At 44.0% G+C, this 20,822-nt stretch overlaps 2 protein-coding genes across 2 annotated transcripts in view; one reads left to right on the top strand and one right to left on the bottom strand.

Moving 5' to 3' along the window:
• Uggt2 (UDP-glucose glycoprotein glucosyltransferase 2) overlaps positions 1-9,935 on the top strand; it is a 100,355-nt gene extending 90,420 nt beyond the window's left edge. Inside the window, exons 37-39 of the mRNA XM_041676912.1 lie at positions 1,448-1,564; positions 4,883-5,006; positions 9,586-9,935. Of these exons, the coding sequence (XP_041532846.1) occupies positions 1,448-1,564; positions 4,883-5,006; positions 9,586-9,608 (264 nt within the window). The 3' untranslated portion in view covers positions 9,609-9,935. The remainder of the gene's footprint in view (positions 1-1,447; positions 1,565-4,882; positions 5,007-9,585) is intronic.
• Positions 9,936-19,651: 9,716 nt separating this feature from the next.
• Positions 19,652-20,822, bottom strand: part of Dnajc3 (DnaJ heat shock protein family (Hsp40) member C3) — a 32,146-nt gene continuing 30,975 nt past the window's right edge. The window contains exon 12 of the mRNA XM_041676924.1: positions 19,652-19,827. Within this exon, the coding sequence (XP_041532858.1) occupies positions 19,670-19,827 (158 nt within the window). The 3' untranslated portion in view covers positions 19,652-19,669. The remainder of the gene's footprint in view (positions 19,828-20,822) is intronic.

The raw sequence follows: 20,822 nt of genomic DNA, 5'->3' as shown, positions 1-20,822 counted from the left end.
TGCCAGATGGCCTTGTTGCTAGGGCATGAGAAAAGTCAGAGAAAGGGGAGCTACCAACAAAATTGAAGTCACAGTCTATTCTAATATTTTTTGTTTTATTGCTTTAGCACTTTTCTATTGACATGCCCGAGAATTAGTCTGTCCATTTCTGGCTTGTTTCATTTAACGTGATGCTCTCCACCTCACCTTTGCTGCAAATGATGGGATTCATTTTTCCTTTTGACTGCATAGTGTATAAACACTGAAGCTTCTCTACTCACTAGCACTTTGGTTTTGTTTTATATGTACCCGATTTTATGCATCTACAGAAAACGTAGGAACTGTGTGAGAGTATGCATGTGACACTTGTCTTCCTGAGGCTGGTGGCTTTGTTTAATGCAGTCATTCCCAAATGACATGATTTCACTCTTCACATAGCCCAGGGATTTTATTCATAATTTATGGAGCTTTCCTGAACAAATAATCCTCTTACTTGCAAATATCAGAGCCTTTAACCCTTCTTTCCAATCTGCACATTTTTATTGCCTCTCCTGGAACATCTCCTAGGACATCTCATAAGATATTTAGTAGGGCTGGCGAGAGTAGAACCATGAAGTTTTAAATCTTAAGGATACATGGGACATCTAATGCAAACTAACTTCAACCCCTCAGAGACTGAGGTAGTGTGCTTAGATAGCTACATTTCTGGGAAGGAAGAAGGGCTCTCTGGCTGGAATACAAATAGATACCTCAGGGGAAACATACTAAGTCTCTCTAAAAACTCTCTGTTTTTAACTGCTAGGCCCGTTTTTCAAATTATGTGCCAGCAATCTTTGCTTAGGAAGCCTTGTACATACAGAAATATGAAATTGTTCTTACAACATCTCTTCCAACAAGAGAGTAAGGTGATTTGAGAATCTGGAGAAGATAATGTGTTCAACATAACACTAGCAGGTGCTGGGGAGGCGACTAGCGGTCGGTAGCACATACAGAGGACTGGGTTTGGTGCCCAGCATGGCTGTAGCTGACTCCGGTTCAGGGGACCTGACTGTCTTCTGGCCTCAGCAGCACCAACCACACATTCAGTGCACTTGCATGCATGGAGATAAAGCACTCTCGCACTGAAATAAAAATAGACAGTTTTAAAATTTAAAAGATAAAAACAAATAAGTAAAAAGGACAGGTACAAGTGAGTACCTAACCGTGGTTCTGCTGTTCGGGTAACTAGAGAAGATGAGGCTGTGCACGGCCGCTAACACGGGTGACAGTTGTCAGACCTTATTCTCATCTGACTCTGGATGTAGTTCTAGGTCACGTGTTCATACATGTATGACACAAGATTCTTAGGTTAGATTAAGCAGGGCAAGCTTACCACATGGAGATATCCCAAATTGTTGAATTTTATGATATATTTAAAGTCTAAATGACAATTTGATTCAGACTCTAGCATATTAATTTTTTTCTGTAGGATCTTCCCAACAATATGATTTATCAAGTTGCCATCAAGTCTCTTCCTCAAGACTGGCTATGGTGTGAGACCTGGTGCGATGACGAGTCTAAACAGAGAGCCAAAACCATCGATCTGGTGAGTATCAGGGTCTCGTTTGCATATAAGTGTATGCAAAGTGTCCAAATTTAAATGTGCTGTTTTACAAATGAAATGGCTCACACATATTATTATCACACTTCTTCTTTTAGTCTTTTATGAATTAAGTAAAAAGCTGTGTTCAGGAGGTCCCCAAGACTACCCTCAGGTCTGCTGATTAGTAAGGAAACAAATATATAAAGATAATCCATGCCAAAGTTCAAAAGAAAGTGCAAATGGATCATATGGGACCCTGGGGACACTGTGGAAAGAGCACGAGCCATGAGCATAGACAGAACAATTTGTGTCGACTAGGACCCTGGAGGGGAAAGGAGTCTGTCGAGGTCAGGAGGCATTTAGAGCACCATATAGACAAGACCAAAGGGGACATCCCCACAGAATATGTAGTTAAAACCCATATGTTCAGAACAAAGAAGTATATTGAAAGCTGCAGGGGCAAACACCAGCTCCCGTGTTAAGGCAGGCCCATCAGAAGAGAAGCACACTCTCAGTAGATACCATAAAAGTCATGAAGGTTCAGAACAATGTATTCCAGACTCTGAAAGACCACAACTGCCAAGCCAGAATACCAAACCCATCAAAACTAAAGGAGGAAGAAAACATGTCTGCCATCTCTCTACTAAGTAGTGTAGAAGAAGGGACGCAGGAATGGGGAACACATTTGAATCCTGAGGTTTCCTTAGAAGTTGGTGATGTGTCTTTATCCATGCCTAAGAGGAACTTTCAGACTTAGATGCATGGGTTTCTCATAGCAGTAGCTGCATGCAGAGAAGAGAGGAGTGGCATGAACTGGGCGCTTGGATCAATCAGCTCCCCTCAGAAACACTTAGGAATTAAGTGACACGGGGCTGTAGAGACGCTAAGAGGTTAAGACAGGGCAGAAAGCGTCTGTATTCTTTGCGAGATATGGCAAGAATAGTCCTTAGCCCATGCTAATATGCTGTTGACACTGCTCCTTTCTGAAAGCTATGGAGCTGGGCCTACACAGTTCTTCCAAGATCTTCCAGGATGGACCACTTAGAGTCCACTCTCCTAGTCCAAAGTGGAACACACTTCTCCAAAAGTTATACGGGTCAGACCTGCTCAGAGCAATAGACCACTCCCTGGTACCAACTTCTGCCTTAGTTACTGATTGATTGAAAGCATAACCCAGCCCCTGGCATTCATCCTTGGGGCGCCAATGCTGCACCAATGGAGCAGGAAACTCCATCTCAAGACCCCTTGCCCTGAGTTGCCTTGGTCCGGACTCCACCTCCGGAAAAGCCCACCAAGCGCTGACCCCTTCCCAGAGAGGGTCAGGACCTCTCCCATGGGCTATTTAGGCTGCCGCCAAGAAAAAAACACGTGGTCTTTGGGTTTTGCGTGCCTCTCCTTTCCCCGCCACGTTTTTCTGGCCACCCAGGAGTGCTGCAGTAAACATGGGCTTTGATTCTGTCTAATTTGGTCTGATTGGAATTATTTGCCTCAGTGGAGAGGCTCATCTTAAGAATATTCCTAGCAGTTACTTTTCTGTAGCTGTGATGAGTCACCATGACCAAGCTAACTTTTAGAAGAGACACCATGCCCATGGCAATTCTTATAAAGGAAAATATTTCTTTGGGGTGGCTCACATCCGGTTCAGAGGTGGGGCATGGCAGCACGCAGGAAGACATAGTCCTAGAAAAGTAGCTGAAACTAGAGTTAAAGAGACCTCAAAGTCTGCCCCTATGGTGACACGTCTTCCAATAAGAACACACCTACTTCAACAAAGGCTACCCCTCCTAATAGTGCCACTCCCTTTGGGATTGTGGGGGCTAGTTACATTCAAACTACCACATTAACTTACAGTTCCGGAGGGTTAGAGTCCATGACCACCATGGAAGAGGGAGCATGGCTGCAGTGCAAGCGTGGCACTGAAGCAGTAGCTGAGAGCTCAGTTCTTGATGCCCAAGCCCAGGACAGAGGGAGATGACTGGGAATGACCTCCATGCCCACCCTCAGTGACACACCTCCTCCAATAAGACAGAGGGAGGTGACTGGGAATGACCTCAATGCCCACCCTCAGTGACACACCTCCTCCAATAAGGCCACACCTCCTAGTTCTTCCCACACAGTTCCCTAGACTAGGAACTAAGCATTCAAGTCTATGAGCCTTTGGAGGCCATTTTTATTCAAACACCAAGGAGCTTACTAGTGAGAGAGTAAGGCTCCTCTATAGGGGAAGGAAATTGGAAATACGGGCAACATTGAGTCAGTATGCTTATTAAAGGACATACAGAAACTTGGGTGAGTCATGGAGAAGGGTCATGTTCTGGTATGCAGGATGTCCCAACCACAAGGTGTCCCCTGCCTCCTCTCAGTTCCCATCATGTCCTCACTTAGAGAGCTCCCGGGCAAGGGGGAGAGATAACTCTGGAATCCTCCGGCCACCTCACTGGTTCCTGGCTCCCATTCTCATTCTCATTGTTTTTGAAATTGTGACCCTTTCAGCATATGATTGTGTCCCTGATGTCCAGGTCCAGACTCACCTTGTCTCCCAGTCATTGTGGTCCCATTGGCAGTGTTCAGACAAGACTAGGTGCGGTGTAGATGATCTCGGTGAATGCAGAATACAGCAGAGCATTGCCATCTTCATGAGGTGGATGCAGAATACAGCAGAGCATTGCCATCTTCATGAGGTGGATGCAGAATACAGCAGAGCATTGCCGTCTTCATGAGGTGGATGCAGGATACAGCAGAGCATTGCCATCTTCATGAGGTGGATGCAGGATACAGCAGAGCATTGCCGTCTTCATGAGGTGGATGCAGAATACAGCAGAGCATTGCCGTCTTCATGAGGTGGATGCAGAATACAGCAGAGCATTGCCGTCTTCATGAGGCAAGAGTAGATGACGGCCAGAAACTCTCACCCTAGTCTCTGCACTGAGCATGCTCTGTGCATTTTTATACGCAGTACACAATTCTAGACCTTTAGCGCAGAAGAGGACACATTGGTGATGCAATGCATTCCCCAGAAGGGTGTGTCTTTGTTCTTTCCCAAGAGCCTCCTGGTGTGCTCAGTTCTCAGACTGGTGGTCAGTGATTACATCGGTGCTGCTCCAGTCCTCTGCGTCACAGGCAGCTGGCTATAAAGGGCTGGGAAGGCCAGCCTCGGTGTCCTCCAGGCCTGCCAGTGTCCAGTCAGCCAACACTCGGTGTGGTTGTGCTTACATCAGCCCTAGTGACATACACCCTAAGGGTCTCAAGTATTTCCTTTATTTCTCCCGAAATGTGGTCTTTTTTTTCTCTTTTACTAACAAATTTTGTTTGAACTTTTAGTGCAATAATCCCAAAACAAAAGAACCCAAACTGGAAGCTGCTGCAAGGATTGTCCCAGAATGGGTCAAATATGACACAGAAATACGAAAATTATTAGATCATCTTGCAAATAAGAAAAGCGCAAGTAAGTGATTGCATGTGAGCCATGTGCTGTGTTAGTAAGATCAGGGTGAGTCACAGACTCCAGTAAGTGATTGCATGTGAGCCATGTGCTGTGTTAGTAAGATCAGGGTGAGTCACAGACTCCAGGGAAGTAAGTGATTGCATGTGAGCCATGTGCTGTGTTAGTAAGATCAGGGTGAGTCACAGACTTCAGGGAAGTAAGTGATTGCATGTGAGCCATGTGCTGTGTTAGTAAGATCAGGGTGAGTCACAGACTCCAGGGAAGTAAGTGATTGCATGTGAGCCATGTGCTGTGTTAGTAAGATCAGGGTGAGTCACAGACTTCAGGGAAGTAAGTGATTGCATGTGAGCCATGTGCTGTGTTAGTAAGATCAGGGTGAGTCACAGACTCCAGGGAAGTAAGTGATTGCATGTGAGCCATGTGCTGTGTTAGTAAGATCAGGGTGAGTCACAGACTCCAGTAAGTGATTGCATGTGAGCCATGTGCTGTGTTAGTAAGATCAGGGTGAGTCACAGACTCCAGGGAAGTAAGTGATTGCATGTGAGCCATGTGCTGTGTTAGTAAGATCAGGGTGAGTCACAGACTCCAGGGAAGCCATGAAAGCACTGTCAGTATTTCATTGGGAAAGTATATGACACGATTAAAAATTTTATTTCAGGGACCCGAGAGATGACTCAGCAAGTAAGAGCACTGCTGCTCTTGCAGAGGACTCAGGGTCAATGCCCAGCGCCCATGTGGTGGGCACAGCTGTCTGAAACTCCCGTGCCAGGGGACCTGGTACCTTCCTTTAAGTTCCGTGAACACCAAGCATGGTGCACATTCATATCTATGCAGGCAAAAAACACATCAAATGAAATAATAAATCTAATAAAAAATTTTAAATAAATTTTTTAAAGAATTTCATTTTACATACGCTAAGATAACAAATTATTTATTAAAATGTGTGTTAATTGTATATATTAGTGACTTTCTCTGAAACATTTAAGCACACCTAAGACAGAGAATATCACTTAAACTCCAATCTATATAAATGAGCAGTATAACATGATTTTTAGGAAGTGTGTTTACTAAAAGCAGTTGTTAAAAATAGAGGAACTTTTATCTCTAAGATTATATTGAATTTCCCAAATATGAAAGTGGTCAAAATTAATTAAAATGCCTTTGATAGCTCACAAAAAAACATTGCCTCCTACCTTGAGAACTGTCATATCTAACGCAGACTGCCCTTGTTCCTGGTCCTAGTCTCTTAGTTGTGAGTTGAATGTTGTGGACTTGGTTTTGTCATTTCTCCTGTTCACAAAGCTCCATTATCTTGACATTTCTCCGCTGAATGTAGTCATTCAGCAGTGTTTGTCTTTCTAGGAGTTTACTTACTTCATCTAAGACACACAATGCTTGCTGTACAGTTTCTTATAATACTTTGTTTTTTCTCTTCTGATACAATACATCCTAACTGCAGCCTCCTCTCCCTCCACTCTTCCCTGTTACCTCCCCCAACTCCCCTTCCCCCAGATCCACTCCTTCTCCATTTCTCTTCAAAACTGAGCAGATTCCCAGTGATATCAACCAAATGCAGCCTAACATGTTACAAGACCAGGCACAACCCCTCACATCAATTCTGGACAAGGCAATGCAGTAGGAGGAAAAAGGGTCCCGAGAGTAGGCAAAATAGAGACAGCCCCTACTCCCACTGCTAGGAGTCCCTCAGAAACCTCAGGGTAAACAAGCATAGTGTATATGCAGAGGGCCTGTCTCTAACCCATGCGGGCTCCGTGATTGCTGCTTCAGGCTCTGTGAGCTCTCATGAGCCCTGCTTAGCTGATCCTGTGGACTCTGTTCTTCTGGTGTCCTTGGTACCTCTGACTCCTGCTTGGATATTAGTGCTCTATTGAATGGGGGGGTTGATGAAATTTTTTCATTTCATAGTCTGCTATTTTGTCCTATTGACAGTGCCCTTTGCCTTACAGAATTTTTCCAGTTTGATGAAGCTCCATTTATTAATTGTTGATCTTAATGTCTGCACTGTTGGCATTCTGTTCAGGAAGTTGACTCCTGTGCCAGTGTGTTCAAGGCTATTCTGGTTCAGTGTTTATGCTGGGTTACTTGAGTCTGGTGCAGGGTGATAGATAGATCTATCTGTACTCTTCTGCATGCCGACACCCAGCCAGACCAGCACCAATAGTTGAAGATGCCTCTTTTCCTATTATTTATGGCTTTTTTAATCAAAAATCAGGTGCCAATAGGTGTGTGGATTTATATCGAAATTTGATTTGATTCTGTTGATCAACATGTCTGTTTTTATTACTACTGCATTAGAGCTTGATCAGAAGTTCTTGTATGGGTCAAGATTGTTTTAGCTAGCCTGGGTTTTTTGTTTTGCCATATGAAATTGGGTATTATCCTTTCAGGTTCTGTAAAGAATTGTGTTGGAATTTTGATTGGGCGTGTGTTTACTCTGTAGATTGCTCTTGGTAGGATGGCCAGTTTTACTATATTAATTCTACCTATCCAAAAGCATGAGAGATCTTTCCACCTTCTGTATCTTCTTCAAAGGCTTGAAGTTTTTGTCATGCGAGCTTTCACTTGCTTGGTTAGAGTTAACCCAATATGTTTTATATTATTTGTGGCTATTGTGAAGCGTGTGTATAAAGGAGACCTTGTAACCAGTCACTTCGATGAAGGTGTTTATGAGTTGGATTCCCTGGTAGACTTTTTGGTTGCTCATGTAAACTATCGTATCCTCTGCAAATAGTGACACTGACTTCTTTACAGTTTGTACCCCTCCATCTCCTTCAGTTGTCTTCCTGCTCCAGCCAGAACTGCAAGAGCTATAGTGAATAGATATGGAGAGAGTGAACAGCCTTGTCTTGTTCCTGATTTCAATGAAATTGCTTTGAGTTTTTCTCCATTTAATCTGATTTTAGCTGTAGGTTTTTTGTAAATTGCCTTTATGTTTAGGTATGTTTCTTGTATGCCTAATCTTTCCAGTACTTTTATGATTGGGCATTGGATTTTGTCAAAGACATTTTCAGCATCTGGCAAGGTCACCATGTGGTTTTTTTTCTTTGTTATATGATGGATTACATTGACAATTTCCATATGTTGAACCATCCCTGCACCTATGAGATGAAGCCTACTTGATCATGGCAGATGATTTTTTTTTAATGGAAACAAGTCTTTATTAAGTAACTTTTAAGATCAGAACAATGAAGTCCTTATTATTCTTTTACAGCAAATATATAATATCAGTGCATTGGCCATCTTTTTTTGTATTTTTTTTAATTGAGAAAAAAAAAATTTCCGCCTCCTCCCAGTCTCCCACTCCTCCCCCCCTCCCCCCACTCCTCTCTCCGTCCCCCCACTCCTCTCCCTCTCCCCCCATCCTCCCCACCTCCCTCTCAAGTCTGAAGAGCAGTCAGGGTTCCCTGCCCTGTGGAAAGTCCAAAGTCTCCGTCCTGGTCTAGGAAGGTGAACATCCAAACTGGCTAGGCAGGCTCCCACAAAGCCAGAACATGTAGTAGGATCAAAACCCAGTGCCATTGTCCTTGGCTTCTCAGCAGCCCTCATTGTCCGCTATGTTCAGAGAGTCCAGTTTTTTAGTTTTTTCGAGGCAGGGTTTCTCTGTAGCTTTGGAGCCTGTCCTGGCACTAGCTCCTGTAGACCAGGCTGGTCTCGAACTCACAGAGATCCGCCTGTCTCTGCCTCCCGAGTGCTGGGATTAAAGGCGTGCGCCACCACCGCCTGGCTACAGGTATTCTTGTTAAGTGTTTTACACCTACGTTCATAAAGGAAATTGGTCTGTAATTATTTTTCTTTGTTGAATCTTTGTATGGTTTGGGTATCAGGGAAATTATGGCCTTCATAGAAAGAACTGGACAATGTTCCTTCTGTTTCTGTCTTCTCTGAAAAGTCTAATAGAATTCTGTGCTAAAATCATCTGGCCCTAGGCTTTTTTGGTTGGGAGACTTTTAATGTCTGCTTCTATTTCCTTAGGATTTATAGGTCTATTTAATTTGTTTATCTGATTTTGATTTAACTTTGGTAAGTTAATTAAGAAAATTATCCATTTCTTTCAGATTTTTCAGTTTTGTGAAGTACAGGTTTTTCAAGTATGACCTCATGATTTTCTGGATTGCCTCCGTGTCATGTTCCCCTTTTTGTGTTTGATTTTGTTAATTTGGATGTTCTCTCTGTATGTCTTTTGTCTCCAGTCAGCCCAGGCAGCATATCTGTGTTCTTAAAGACCTCTGTCGAGTATCGTTTATCGGGTTACATGAGGTTTTAACCCTATGTCATATTTGTTTATATACTATTTTAATTTTATTTGTTAAATTCTATTTGTGTTTATATATGTGTATGTGTGTTCTTGTTCTCATAGACTTGTGTGCATTCACATTCTATAGGTGTCTAAAGAGACACATATTTATGATGTGGTAGAATGGGTACCAAAATGTCCACACTGGATGATAGACAGCAGGTCTCTGTCAGACGTGGACTCTCCATATATAACGTAGAGAGTATATCTAGTATGGATGTCTTCGTGACATTGTAGGCTGACTGCACCTTTGCTTCCCTGCAGTGTCTGCGCATGATGAGCTCTAGCACTGGGTTCCGGAAGATGAACTAGGATGAAATTCTGCCACCTGCTGGGCGTTTGTGGAACTGCTAACCAGTAGGCCACTTCATTCAAATTACTGACCTACTATTCACTTTTTATAAACTTTATTTAAAATACTTGTAGAGTTTTAAAATAAACTTAATTTATGTGGTTGATAGATTATTCTTTTTTTCTTAAGATGATGATGATGATGTTGTTGTTTTACCAGCTAGTTTGATGTTGTCAAATGTCCTGGAAGGTCTTTGAAAGTCCTGGAAGGTCCTCATTGCTGCTTATCAAACCATCAGCATCTTTTAGTATTCCAACTTAAGTACACCCATATTTCCTTACTCACAGAATGTATTTAAGTTACAGGAATTCATGCATTTTTAAGAAAAAGCACTCATGGCTTTCTCTCAGTTATTAAAAATAAGCCAGTTTTATTAACATTTTTAATGGAAGTCTTGTTGCACTGTGATCATTTATTTAACTTAAATCCTAATCTGGTGCTGTTTACATTTATTCATAAAATGATAGGCATATCCATACATGTCTGTGTTTTTTAAAAGACTGAATATTCTTTTATAGAAATTAAGTAAAAGATGTAAACCTTATAGTCCTATAGAAACTAAGTAAAAGATTTCCCCTGCTGTGTTTAAGTAGATAAATAGAAATAGTAAATATTTTTAACTACTCAAATATTCTATACTTATAGCATCTTGGGACTAGACTATACTTCATTTAGTGTCATTTAGATCTCATCCACCAAAGTGTGATCAGGGTGTCCAGCCTGTGGCCCTTGGCTCACATGCGCTGTGGGTTGCGTTCATTCTGGGGACGGTTATCAATGAGTCCCAGCACATGTGCAGATGCAGCCTCCTGTGCAGTGTGAGAAGGTTGCACACCTCTGATAGGTCTGCTAGAACCACTGGAATTTCTGACGGCTTGAAAAGCTCTCCAGATTCCTCATGAGAAACATTTACTAAAACTAGCGACTGCCTAGTGTCCCAGGCACCTTCTGGTTACTTTCAGATAGAGCAGGTCATCTTGAAACCCTCTGTGTAATGAGGAACCCTCTAGAAATGGGCTGTTCATCTTGGGACAGGTATGTATACAAGCTCCATACTGAGAAAGAAGCCGTCTGGGCCTTGATTCCCTTAAACTCTTCAGTTAGATGATCCACTCTATCTCACAATATATCCAGTCCATCAGCTTTCTGTGTCTGTGACAAAGTACTCTGGAAGAAAGGCTTGTTTTCGCTCAGGATTTCAGTTGCCCACGTTGCTTTGGGCTCGTGAGAGCACAGTACATCCGAGGAGCTCACGAGGAGGAGGTATGGTCACCTCAGGGCTGCTGGGAAGCAAGAGAGGGAGAGAATGGGGTTGGGGTCTCCATGCCCACAAAGGAGCCTCAATTTTTCCCACTGGGTCTGATCTCTTAAGAAGGCTGGTAACCAAACCTTTCAGGATGTGGACCTTTGGGGTATAGTTAAAATCCAAACCTGAGCAATATCCTTCCCCTGACAGTCCACATTCCAATTAAGAGAATACCTTCCTCTGCCTCTTTGCTCACTGTTTTTATTAGGACATTCAATTTCTATTGTAATTAATTTCTGCCTTAAAATATCAGATTTCATAGTTTCCTTCTATCATATTGAGATGTGAAAGACTAAATTTACATGTCTCTTTTCTAGATTAGTATATATACTAGAAAATCCAGATTTTTGAATTATGTATTTCTTTGCAAAGATGTCCTTTTTTAAAATGCCTTGTGCTGGCTAGTTCTATGCCAACTTGACAAAAATCTAAAGTCATCTGAGAGGAGGAAACCTCAGTTAAGAAAATGCCACCATAAGATGGGGCTACAGGCAAGGTTGTGGAAATTTCTCTTAATTAGTAATAGATGGGGGAGGGCCTAGCTCACTGTAGGTGGTGCCATCCCTGGGCTGGTGCTCCTGAGTTCTATAGGAAAACAGGCTAAACAAGCAATGGGGAACCAGTCAGTGTTGATTCCTGTGGCACAGCGCTGCACCTGAACCTACTGTTGTCTTAGCTACTGTGGCTCTGCAGCAGCTGCCACACTGCTAAGGCCAAGGCCAGTGGGACTTATGTGTCCCACCACACTGCCTCTGCCACTGCTGCCAAATACAGCTTTTAACTAAGTCTCCGTTGTTCTACCAGAGAGGCGGGGACAGCATGCCTTTGTTGCCTCCCTGCAAAGGGAGCTTCTCTTCAGCTACCCCAAACGAACAGGACTACCAACTTCAAGGACCCTTCCTACTACTTCCTGTCTCTCTGTCTTCCTGACGTCCTCTCATGCTCTAAACTTTTTTTTTTTTGTAACTGGTTGCTTGCCCCACCTCTCAATCTATGGTTGATTTTACTTAATCTTTTAAAAGGATATATAATAGGGCTGAACCATGCCACAACTAGAGATTTTTTCCCCAGTAAGTAATGCATTCTCAAGTTTCACAGTGTGATCAAATATCCTAAAACAAATGAGCACCTTTACATGGCCTCTGCATCAGCTGCTGCCTCCAGATTCCTACTCTGATTGAGTTTCTGTCCTGACCTCCTTCAGTGAACAGTGATGTGGAAGTGTGAGTCTAACACACCCTTTCCTCCCCAAGCCGTTTCGGTTGTGGTGTTCCATCACAGCAATGATGATCCTAACTAGGGCAGGAGTATGTTAGTGCAGCGATAGACCTGACCATAACTAGGGCAGGAGTACGTTAGTGCAGCGATAGACCTGACCATAACTAGGGCAAGAGTACGTTAGTGCAGCGATAGACCTGACCATAACTAGGGCAGGAGTACGTTAGTGCAGCGATAGACCTGACCATAACTAGGGCAGGAGTACGTTAGTACAGCGATAGACCTGACCATAACTAGGGCAGGAGTACGTTAGTACAGCGATAGACTTGATCCTAACTAGGGCAGGAGTACGTTAGTGCAGCGATAGACCTGATCATACTGTCTTAGGGAGGATTATGGAAGGACCTTGAACTCTGATCTAGGAAACCATGAAGTGTGAGAGCTCAGTGTGCTGTCCTCTAGGAGCTTGGGAGACAAGAATCTTGAAAGCAGTGGAAACTGTTGGAGGCCTGGCTTGCGAGGTTTCAGGGGAAGCAAAACCCTCCTTGGGCATTTGTGTGAGGTATCTGGCATCTGGTGAAATGGAGCTGAAGAGTTTGCTGTGGTTAGGAAGAAACCAGAACCACTGAAGTAAAACCTTTATTTTGCTGGAACAATGGATGCTGGCCAGCTGTGGTTAAGAGCCCAGCATCAGTGAGGTGAAGTCTTCTGGGAAGGGTTTCCAGAGAGTCCGCGCACAAGCTGTGTTCCAGAGGCGGAACAGGCGGACCATGTGCTGGCAGTCTAGCTTGGTAACGTGAGATTGGCAGCTGGTACTGAGTTTGAAGGCGTTAAGAATCTTGGAGAAGAGCTGACTCTTGGCACTGGGAGAGGCCAGGAGAGGCCACTGGAGAAGGTGCAGCTCAATAGCAGTTGAAGTCTCAGAACTGAAGGGTCATGCAGAGAAGCTGAGGTTTGGCACCATGAAGTGTGCCCAGGAGAAGCTATTGGTGAAAGTGCAGCCCAGTTGCAGCAGGAAATCCCAGTGGTTTTGAGATGCCACTACCATGGGACAACCACCACCACCATCAGCAGCTGAGTCTAGAAGACAAGCTGTGTGCACTGCAGAGCCAGAGGAATGACCCAAGCCCCTTGGAAGAGTCCAGAAGACTGTGAGTGAATCCCAGATACTAAACACTGAGTGATTTATCATGTTAAAATTTGGTATTTAACTTACCTTTTACTTTATAGGAGCCCACACTTGACTTTTGACTTTAAAAGACTTTGGGGTTTTTTTTTTTTTGTTTGTTTGCTTGCTTGCTTGCTTAAGACTGAATTTTTAGAGTATTTGAATTAGTAAGACTGCACTGTGGGACAATCTTTTTGTAGCCTGTGACTATGTGTTGTTCTTATTAGAGTATAAAGAGCTAATTCCCAATAGTTGGGCAGGACAAGGTTAGGCGGGATTGGGGACAGGGAAAAACGAGTGCAGGGGAAGGAGGCAGTCACCAGGAACCACCAGCTAGCCCCAGAAAGCGCAGGAGATAAACATGCCATGCTGAAAAAGGTAACGCCATGTGGTAGAACATAGATAAGAAATAGAGCTAGTTAGTAACAAGCTATCAACCAAGCATTTACAATTAATAATAAGTCTCTGTGTGGTTATTTGGGAGCCGCTGGTGGGACAGAGCTTGACTTGATGGACACAAAAAACTCTGCCTACAATCGTGGGGCTTTTTAAGTTTGTAAAATAGTTTATATTGTGATGTTTATGTTAATGCGTATCTTGGGTGTGAACAAGAAAGGTTATGGCTTTACAGAGATGTGATTGTGTCACACTGGCAAGGGATCAATTGTGCTGGATGGTTTATGTCAACTGGACACAAGCTACAGTCGTCTGAGAGGAGGGACAGTCAATTAACAAAATGCCAGGGCTTTAGGCGCACCTGTAGGGCATTTTCTTAATCAATTGCTGGGTTGGGCCCAACCCATAGTGGGTGGTGCCATCCCTGGGCTGGTGGTCCAGGGTTCTGTAAGAAAGCAGAGCGAGCCATGGGAAACAAGTCAGCAGCAGCCCTGCATGGCCTCTGCATCAGCTCCTGCCTCCAGGGTCCTGCTCTGACTTCAGTGATGAACAGTGAACTGTAAATCCAATAACCCTTCCCTCCCCAAGTTGTACGGTCATGGTGTTTTGTCAGTAATGGTCACCCTACCTAGGACATGGCCCCGTTGAGAATTCTATTATGTTAAACTCAGTGAATCTGCACTACTCGAGTAAGCCAGGGGAGGACGCAGCGAGGCTGAGGTGGCCATCTGGGTCTATGCTCCTGGTCACTGTATCCATGATCCTGAAATCTGGCTCTCCCATGCAGGCACACCATGAAATTTTAACCTGGAAAAAGCACAATACATTTGTAACTGAGTGGTTTCCACTTTCTCCCCTCAAGGAAAAACGTGAAGCATGACTAGGCAGAGAGTAAGAATGCGCTGACCCTTACTGAGTGTTAGTGATTCATGTAGGCCCTGCCCATAAGCTGAAAACTTAATTTTCATAGCACTCAGATACAAACGGTTTCCTTTCAGAAATGTTCACCCCTTAGCTCTAGTTTACCCTGAAGTCCCTCATGAGGTAAAATCAAAGACACTCTCATCCATGCCAGCTAGAGAAGATAAAAGTCAGACACTTCATTAATATTAGAAACATAGACTAATTAGAGGAAGCTTATACCTCCGCGTCAAGTCCTAATTCCAGCCCCCACATACTGCCTGGCTCTGCCCACAAGCAGCTTCCAGAGAACCAGCCATCACTGCAGAGCAAGGCAGAACTTGCTCAGTCATGAAAGCATGGCTGACTCTTCAGAAAAGCTTTCTTTGCTCAAATACTGCCAGCAAAGCAGCTCATACAGCAACCACTCGAAGGTACTGATGAGCCTGTGCTTTGAACTGAAGTCTACGGCGGCCCCTAGTCACTATCTTGACCGCTACTGTGACGTTAGTGGGTTAAAGTGACTGCTGGCTTAAAATGAAGCACCTAGAGGAGTGGGGCTCAAAGCCCACGGCGTCATACAGTTGAGAGAAACAGGCCTCTCATATCCCAGGGGTTTATTGCCTACAGCCCCAGATAATCATCCAAGATGAGCCTGGGACAGGGGCTGAGGTCAGTGATGCAGACTCTCCAGGAAGCAGAAGCAGGACGATTACAGAAAACTGAGAAACAGTGAGAAAATAGACTTCAGGAGGAAGGGAAATTCCCAACAAGGAAGTCACCAAACTCCTTTGTCTAGGGATTTTTGTTTCTTTGGGGTCTTGGCAGAAAACGGACAAAAGCATCTGAATGTGGACGCTGATCCTGTGTGCCATGTGCACATCTCCCGTGGAAGGATCGCCCCAAGAAGGGAAAAAAGACAGGGTCTGGGGTCTAGAGTCCTCAGGATAGGAACTGAAGGCCTTGAGATAATTGCATACTTTTAAAGGGCCATGAAGTCCAAAGCTGAGAGTAGTAACAGTGGTAACAGTGCCTGCTCAGAAAAGGATGACCATCGATGCCCTCTGCTTTCGGCCTCAGGCAGCACTGGCCTCTGCAGCTGCTGACTGCTTCTACACTGTCATGATATCAAGACTGCCACTAGGGATTTGGAAAGCTTCTATATTCCTGTAAAAGTTGTATATACATTTATTATAGTGTTCCTTCAATACTGAAGAGATAACTGAGCTAGAAAGCTGGCTTTGTTGCTCTAGAAGTTTACCTCCTGGATGTGCTATGGTGCCTTCCTGTAATTGTGACAGCAGACATGCGTACTAAGAGTCAGATGAAGCCACCTGTTAGACTTTAATATTAAAGTAGAAAAAATAATTCACTATTTTAAGTCCAGTTTTCCTAGGACTTGGTGAGTTAAAAGATTTTTTAACATATCTACCTGCTCCGATCTTCCCTGTAAACTCGGTCACTGTGCAGTAAAGTTGAAAACAGGCTTCTAGGATGGACTTTCTTAGAATTTTAACTAAAAGGTTAAACATGAAACAGAAGCAAGAAAGTAGTGGATGTGACCATAAATATTTTTATTAAATGTGAAAATACACGGGCATAAAAATATTGCCCATATTCATAGACATGTATGAGCCCCAGCTGAAATAATTTTAGTTCCTTTTTTCATTAAACACTAAATAGAGATGGATTGTTAAGTCTGTCCCATTTAAAGCAAATAGAAACTTAAGAGTAATAATTTAACTTCTCAAACATCTCTGATTTTGACTTGCCCTGTGCCCTGTATTCCTTTGCACAGGTAAATATTTCGTCCACATACAAGTGCAATAAACCTGTTGTAACTGCACACAAAGCCACGCAGTGGCTAATTTTACTCTTAAATCATTCAGCAAATGAGATCGTCTGTTAAAAAATTATCTGCCCCTCCTAACATCATTTGAAATTACAGAATAAATTCTGCCGCTAACAGAAAAGGAATGACAGGATCTGGAAAGATCAGTTCTTACGTCATCACCTGCGTCCTCCATCCTGCATCACTACAGGGACATCTGATCCATTCAAGGAAACTCTCCTGACGTCACCTGAAAACACCGTCCAGGCCATCGGCACCGGTGCCATCTCGAGGCAGCTGGGCACCCACGATGGCCTGAGCAATGTCTTCCAGCCACCACCTCTCACCTCCTCCTCCTTCATGGCGAGTGACAACTTCTGACCAAGCCAAGGCCTTTACGTGGGAATGCTATCTTCCAGGGGTAAGTAGTGGTGACAGTGACCTTTAGTTACCAATAATCCTCTCGCACTCTTGCGCTGTGTCTAAGTTTGGGACTTGCAAAGCAGTCAAAGTCACCATGAGCGCCTACTACAGCCCACATTCTGAGCTCCAGTCACAAGCCACACGGCCTGCTCACAATTCTTAAACTCACTCATCCTCAGAGCTCCAGTGGTTACGCTGCACAATTAAAACAGACTTCAGCACTGCTCAGGGGATGTTTCAATGACGATGCTACATACCACTCACATTAATTAACCCACTGAGCTTTCTCCCAGGTTCTTCTAGTCAAGGTAGAAAAGAGTAAACTTGCAGAACTGAGAGGTGAAGAAGGTGCCCTTCTGGTAGCAGGCGACTTTTTCCTTCCTGCAGTGGTGAGCACTGGATGCAGCCAACGATGGTGCACTTAGGAAGCTCAGCACGGGGAAGGAAAGGCTCGGAACAGAGCAGAGCACAGCGACAGTGAGCTTGATCCTACCTTCCCCAGAATTACCACAAAGGTTTCCGCAGTTCCTAAAAGAGAAACCGGGATGTGGAAGTGGCCCTGCAAAAAGGAAGAAGCAGAAAGTGGAGAATGTTTCTCCACTAATGTGGCTTTACAGTGTCACCAGGCAGAAGGGACACTGTTCTATTGTTCATCTGATAGGCTGGCCACCAGGAGACTACCAACAGCATGCATGCTGGAACTGACCAGTCACCTACCTCAGTAATCAGCAGAGATCTACCTTCATCTATCTCCCTCCTGACATCTGCTTTTGGCACCCAAGTCTGCAGTGAGAACACTAATCCTCAGTTACTTAGGGTAGTTACAAGTAGGGGAGAAAAAACCTTAAAACCCTCAGGGAAGCAAATTAGGAGGCACCAGATCTGGACCACAGATCCACACAGCCCAACCTCAACCGTGTCAGAATCCTCCAGCTCCGTGCTACTGGCAACTCTGCATCGGCTCTAAGTGGGAGAGTGAGAGCGTGGTGCTTCCTTGGTTCTGCTGGTGCGAAGGGACTTTGGAAAGCAGAGTTGCCTTCACTGTCGTGACGCGTCCACAACAGGAGTCGGACGGAACAGCTGCGTGTTAACCTGAGATGGCTGAGACGTGAAACCATGCCATTCACTCTTCCACACTGGCTGGACTTTATCTGTTTAGTGTTTTGGTGGGGGACCTGGCCTGGAACTCACCATGTAAAGGAGGCCTTCTCCTCGTCTCTAGTGCGGTCAGAGGTGTGTGTTATCACACATGGCCTGATGTGAATTTGGGGACACTGAAGCAAAATGAAAGTGGTTTTGAAATGCATTGTTGAGTTTATTGATAAGAAACAGGCTCCTAAGTACAGGCAAAAAGCACTTAAATGTTTTGCCCAACTCAACTATGTGACTTATGTTTGTCCATTTTAAAAATCTTTTTCTGTATATGCTCAAGGGTATGACTACAGATTAAGAAAATGATTTGTGCTTGGATGCTACCTTCATGCCTCCCACAATTTAACTAAAATGATTAATCTCATAAAAACAATATATTAGACCTTTATACTTAAAATACTTCAGTGTTTCAAAAAAGAAAAACAACTTTCTAGAATAAAGGTAATAATTCTTACCAAAATAATTCTTTTTCATTTTCAATGCAGCATCAGTAGTTCATAAATATTCAATGTTCTTGATTTAGCAACAGGTTTTTAGGGCAAAAATTATCCAGTATACAAATCCTGAATAGTATATTTCTTAAAGAGGTATCTGCTTAAAAAGCAAGAGGATCTCTCAGGAGGAGATGGGCAATGTCATCTTACTGATGTGAGCAAACACAGAGCGAAACAGACTTGCAAGCCTATACTTTCTTCTCAGCGGAATAATAAACATCAGTCCTAGTGAGGCAGATCTACGGAGCAAACACCCAACAAACAATACAGCCAAGACAACTGGGCTAAATGTGAGAGACACTGAGACGCCGTCTTGCTCCCCTGCCAGCTGGGAATGAGCTGCTGAGGCTGACAGAGAAACTGCACTTCTAGGGCACTTCTGCACTCAGCTGCTCAGTATGTCAGCCTGACCCTCAACAGCGCTCTCAAGAACACCACGGAGTCTTTCACAGACTGAACTTTTGAACTTGTTCTGGTTCACATTTAAGAGAGGATCTGTAAGTTTTAACAAATTCAAGAGAGACAAAACAGCAAAAATACATCTTCAGCTTCAAGGCATACTCTACACCTGAGCACCCCACCCACACATGATGGACTGTTTCCCAAACGATGATCTCTGCACTTCCTGCCGGGACAGCCATGACGACATTGGGACAGGAGGAAATCCTTGCAAGTGACTGGAGTGACCAAAACCTAAGCACAATTGTCCCAAAGAACATTGTCTCTTAAGAATACTGAGACACAATCCATTCTCTTGAAGACTACAGCTCCTCCTCATGGTTACTATGCAAGGCTGTTCAGAATCTGGCTGCTCCAGGTTAAATATATATAATGCTGTTTGAACAGCACCACAGGACAAATGCCCCATACCACGTCCCCCAGGCAACACAAGATGAGCACAGGCTGCCTTGTCAGAAACAGGGCTCCTTGCTCCCTACCTCGGCAGGCCCATCAAGTCTACAGTAAGAACAGTCTTTTCCTTGAAACAACTCTTTGGTCATGGACAAACTCAAAGTTTTGTTTCATTTTGTTTCCATTAGAATCCCAAAGTTTTTTTGTTTTGAATGTTAAGAAAATAATAAAGAAGAGGAGCAGTAAAACAGCTGGTTTAATTGAAGTGGAATTTAAATCTGAACGGTCCGCCTGAGCTGAAGGGATTGAACCCTTGCCATGAGTTCCAGCTCCTGTGGAAGGGGTTGCCACCACCTCCTTGTTGACTCTCCGCATCCAGAGGATCTTCTCCATCATCAAACTTCTTTCTCATTTCTACAAAAGAAAGCAGCAAATGAAGACCCACGTGTTAACCCAAGGTATAGCTATGAGGCTTTGATGCTCCCCCTACTTTCCCATTCCATCCTGAAGAAAACCACTGCCAGGGGAACTCCCAGAGCCATTCTCTTTACAAAACAGCACATCAATCCTCATCTCTTACATGAAGTCCATCTCCAAAGCATCTAAGGAGCTACTCTGCCCAACAGGTGAAACAACAGTCCATAAAGCTCATTTTCCTCCCCAAATGTAATGCAGACACATGAAGACCACAATGAGAACCAGGCAAGGATAGGGTGGGAAGCCCCCCTAACACCACCAAATCCCTTAAGACCCCTAACTCTGGCCGAACCGCTATGCTACCCTTGAGGGGCAGTGTAAGCATTCTGCATCCGATAACAGAACAGGTAAACTGTACCTAGAGTTTCCAATAATAAAGTGTACCTGTCCCCCTACAAATTACTTAGGACAAAGGACTATTTAAATTCTGTACTATAAATGGATGCACATAGAAGATTTGCTCGGGGGGCATAACTTGATTTCCTCTTTGTTGAAGCTGCCTAGCTCAAATTAGAACACCCATCTCCACACGTACAAAAAGTCATGAAAAGCAGTGTGTACAAATTCTTAGCCTGTCTCCTTACTTTCCAGACCAGATTCACATATATATCAACCCGTACATCTGTTCATGTGACTTAGGGCAAGATGGCTGCTAACATCCACAAGGCACAACAGGCCTAGCTAGACATCTACTCTCCTCCTCTTTTTGTAAGCTGGCCCAACATCCTTGGCTTCCTCCCCAGGCTCCTGACACATGGGGAATTTGTGCAGAGAACCACCCATCACTGAGCTAAGAAACTAGCAGGGTCTAGGTGTGTTGTGCTTTCCCAGGACTGCTAGAGAAAAACAAGGGGGTGGGGAGAACACAGCCCACATCCACCAGTGGAGCCGCAGGGCTGACAGCCAACCACAGCCCTCCCGCTCACCCGCCT

Source organism: Microtus oregoni, unplaced genomic scaffold (genome assembly GCF_018167655.1).
Source record: "Microtus oregoni isolate MIOR12 unplaced genomic scaffold, Mior012 000001F_ref0000356, whole genome shotgun sequence".
In the NCBI taxonomy this organism is placed as follows: domain Eukaryota; kingdom Metazoa; phylum Chordata; class Mammalia; order Rodentia; family Cricetidae; genus Microtus; species Microtus oregoni.
This window is presented reverse-complemented; position numbering and strand designations above follow the sequence as displayed.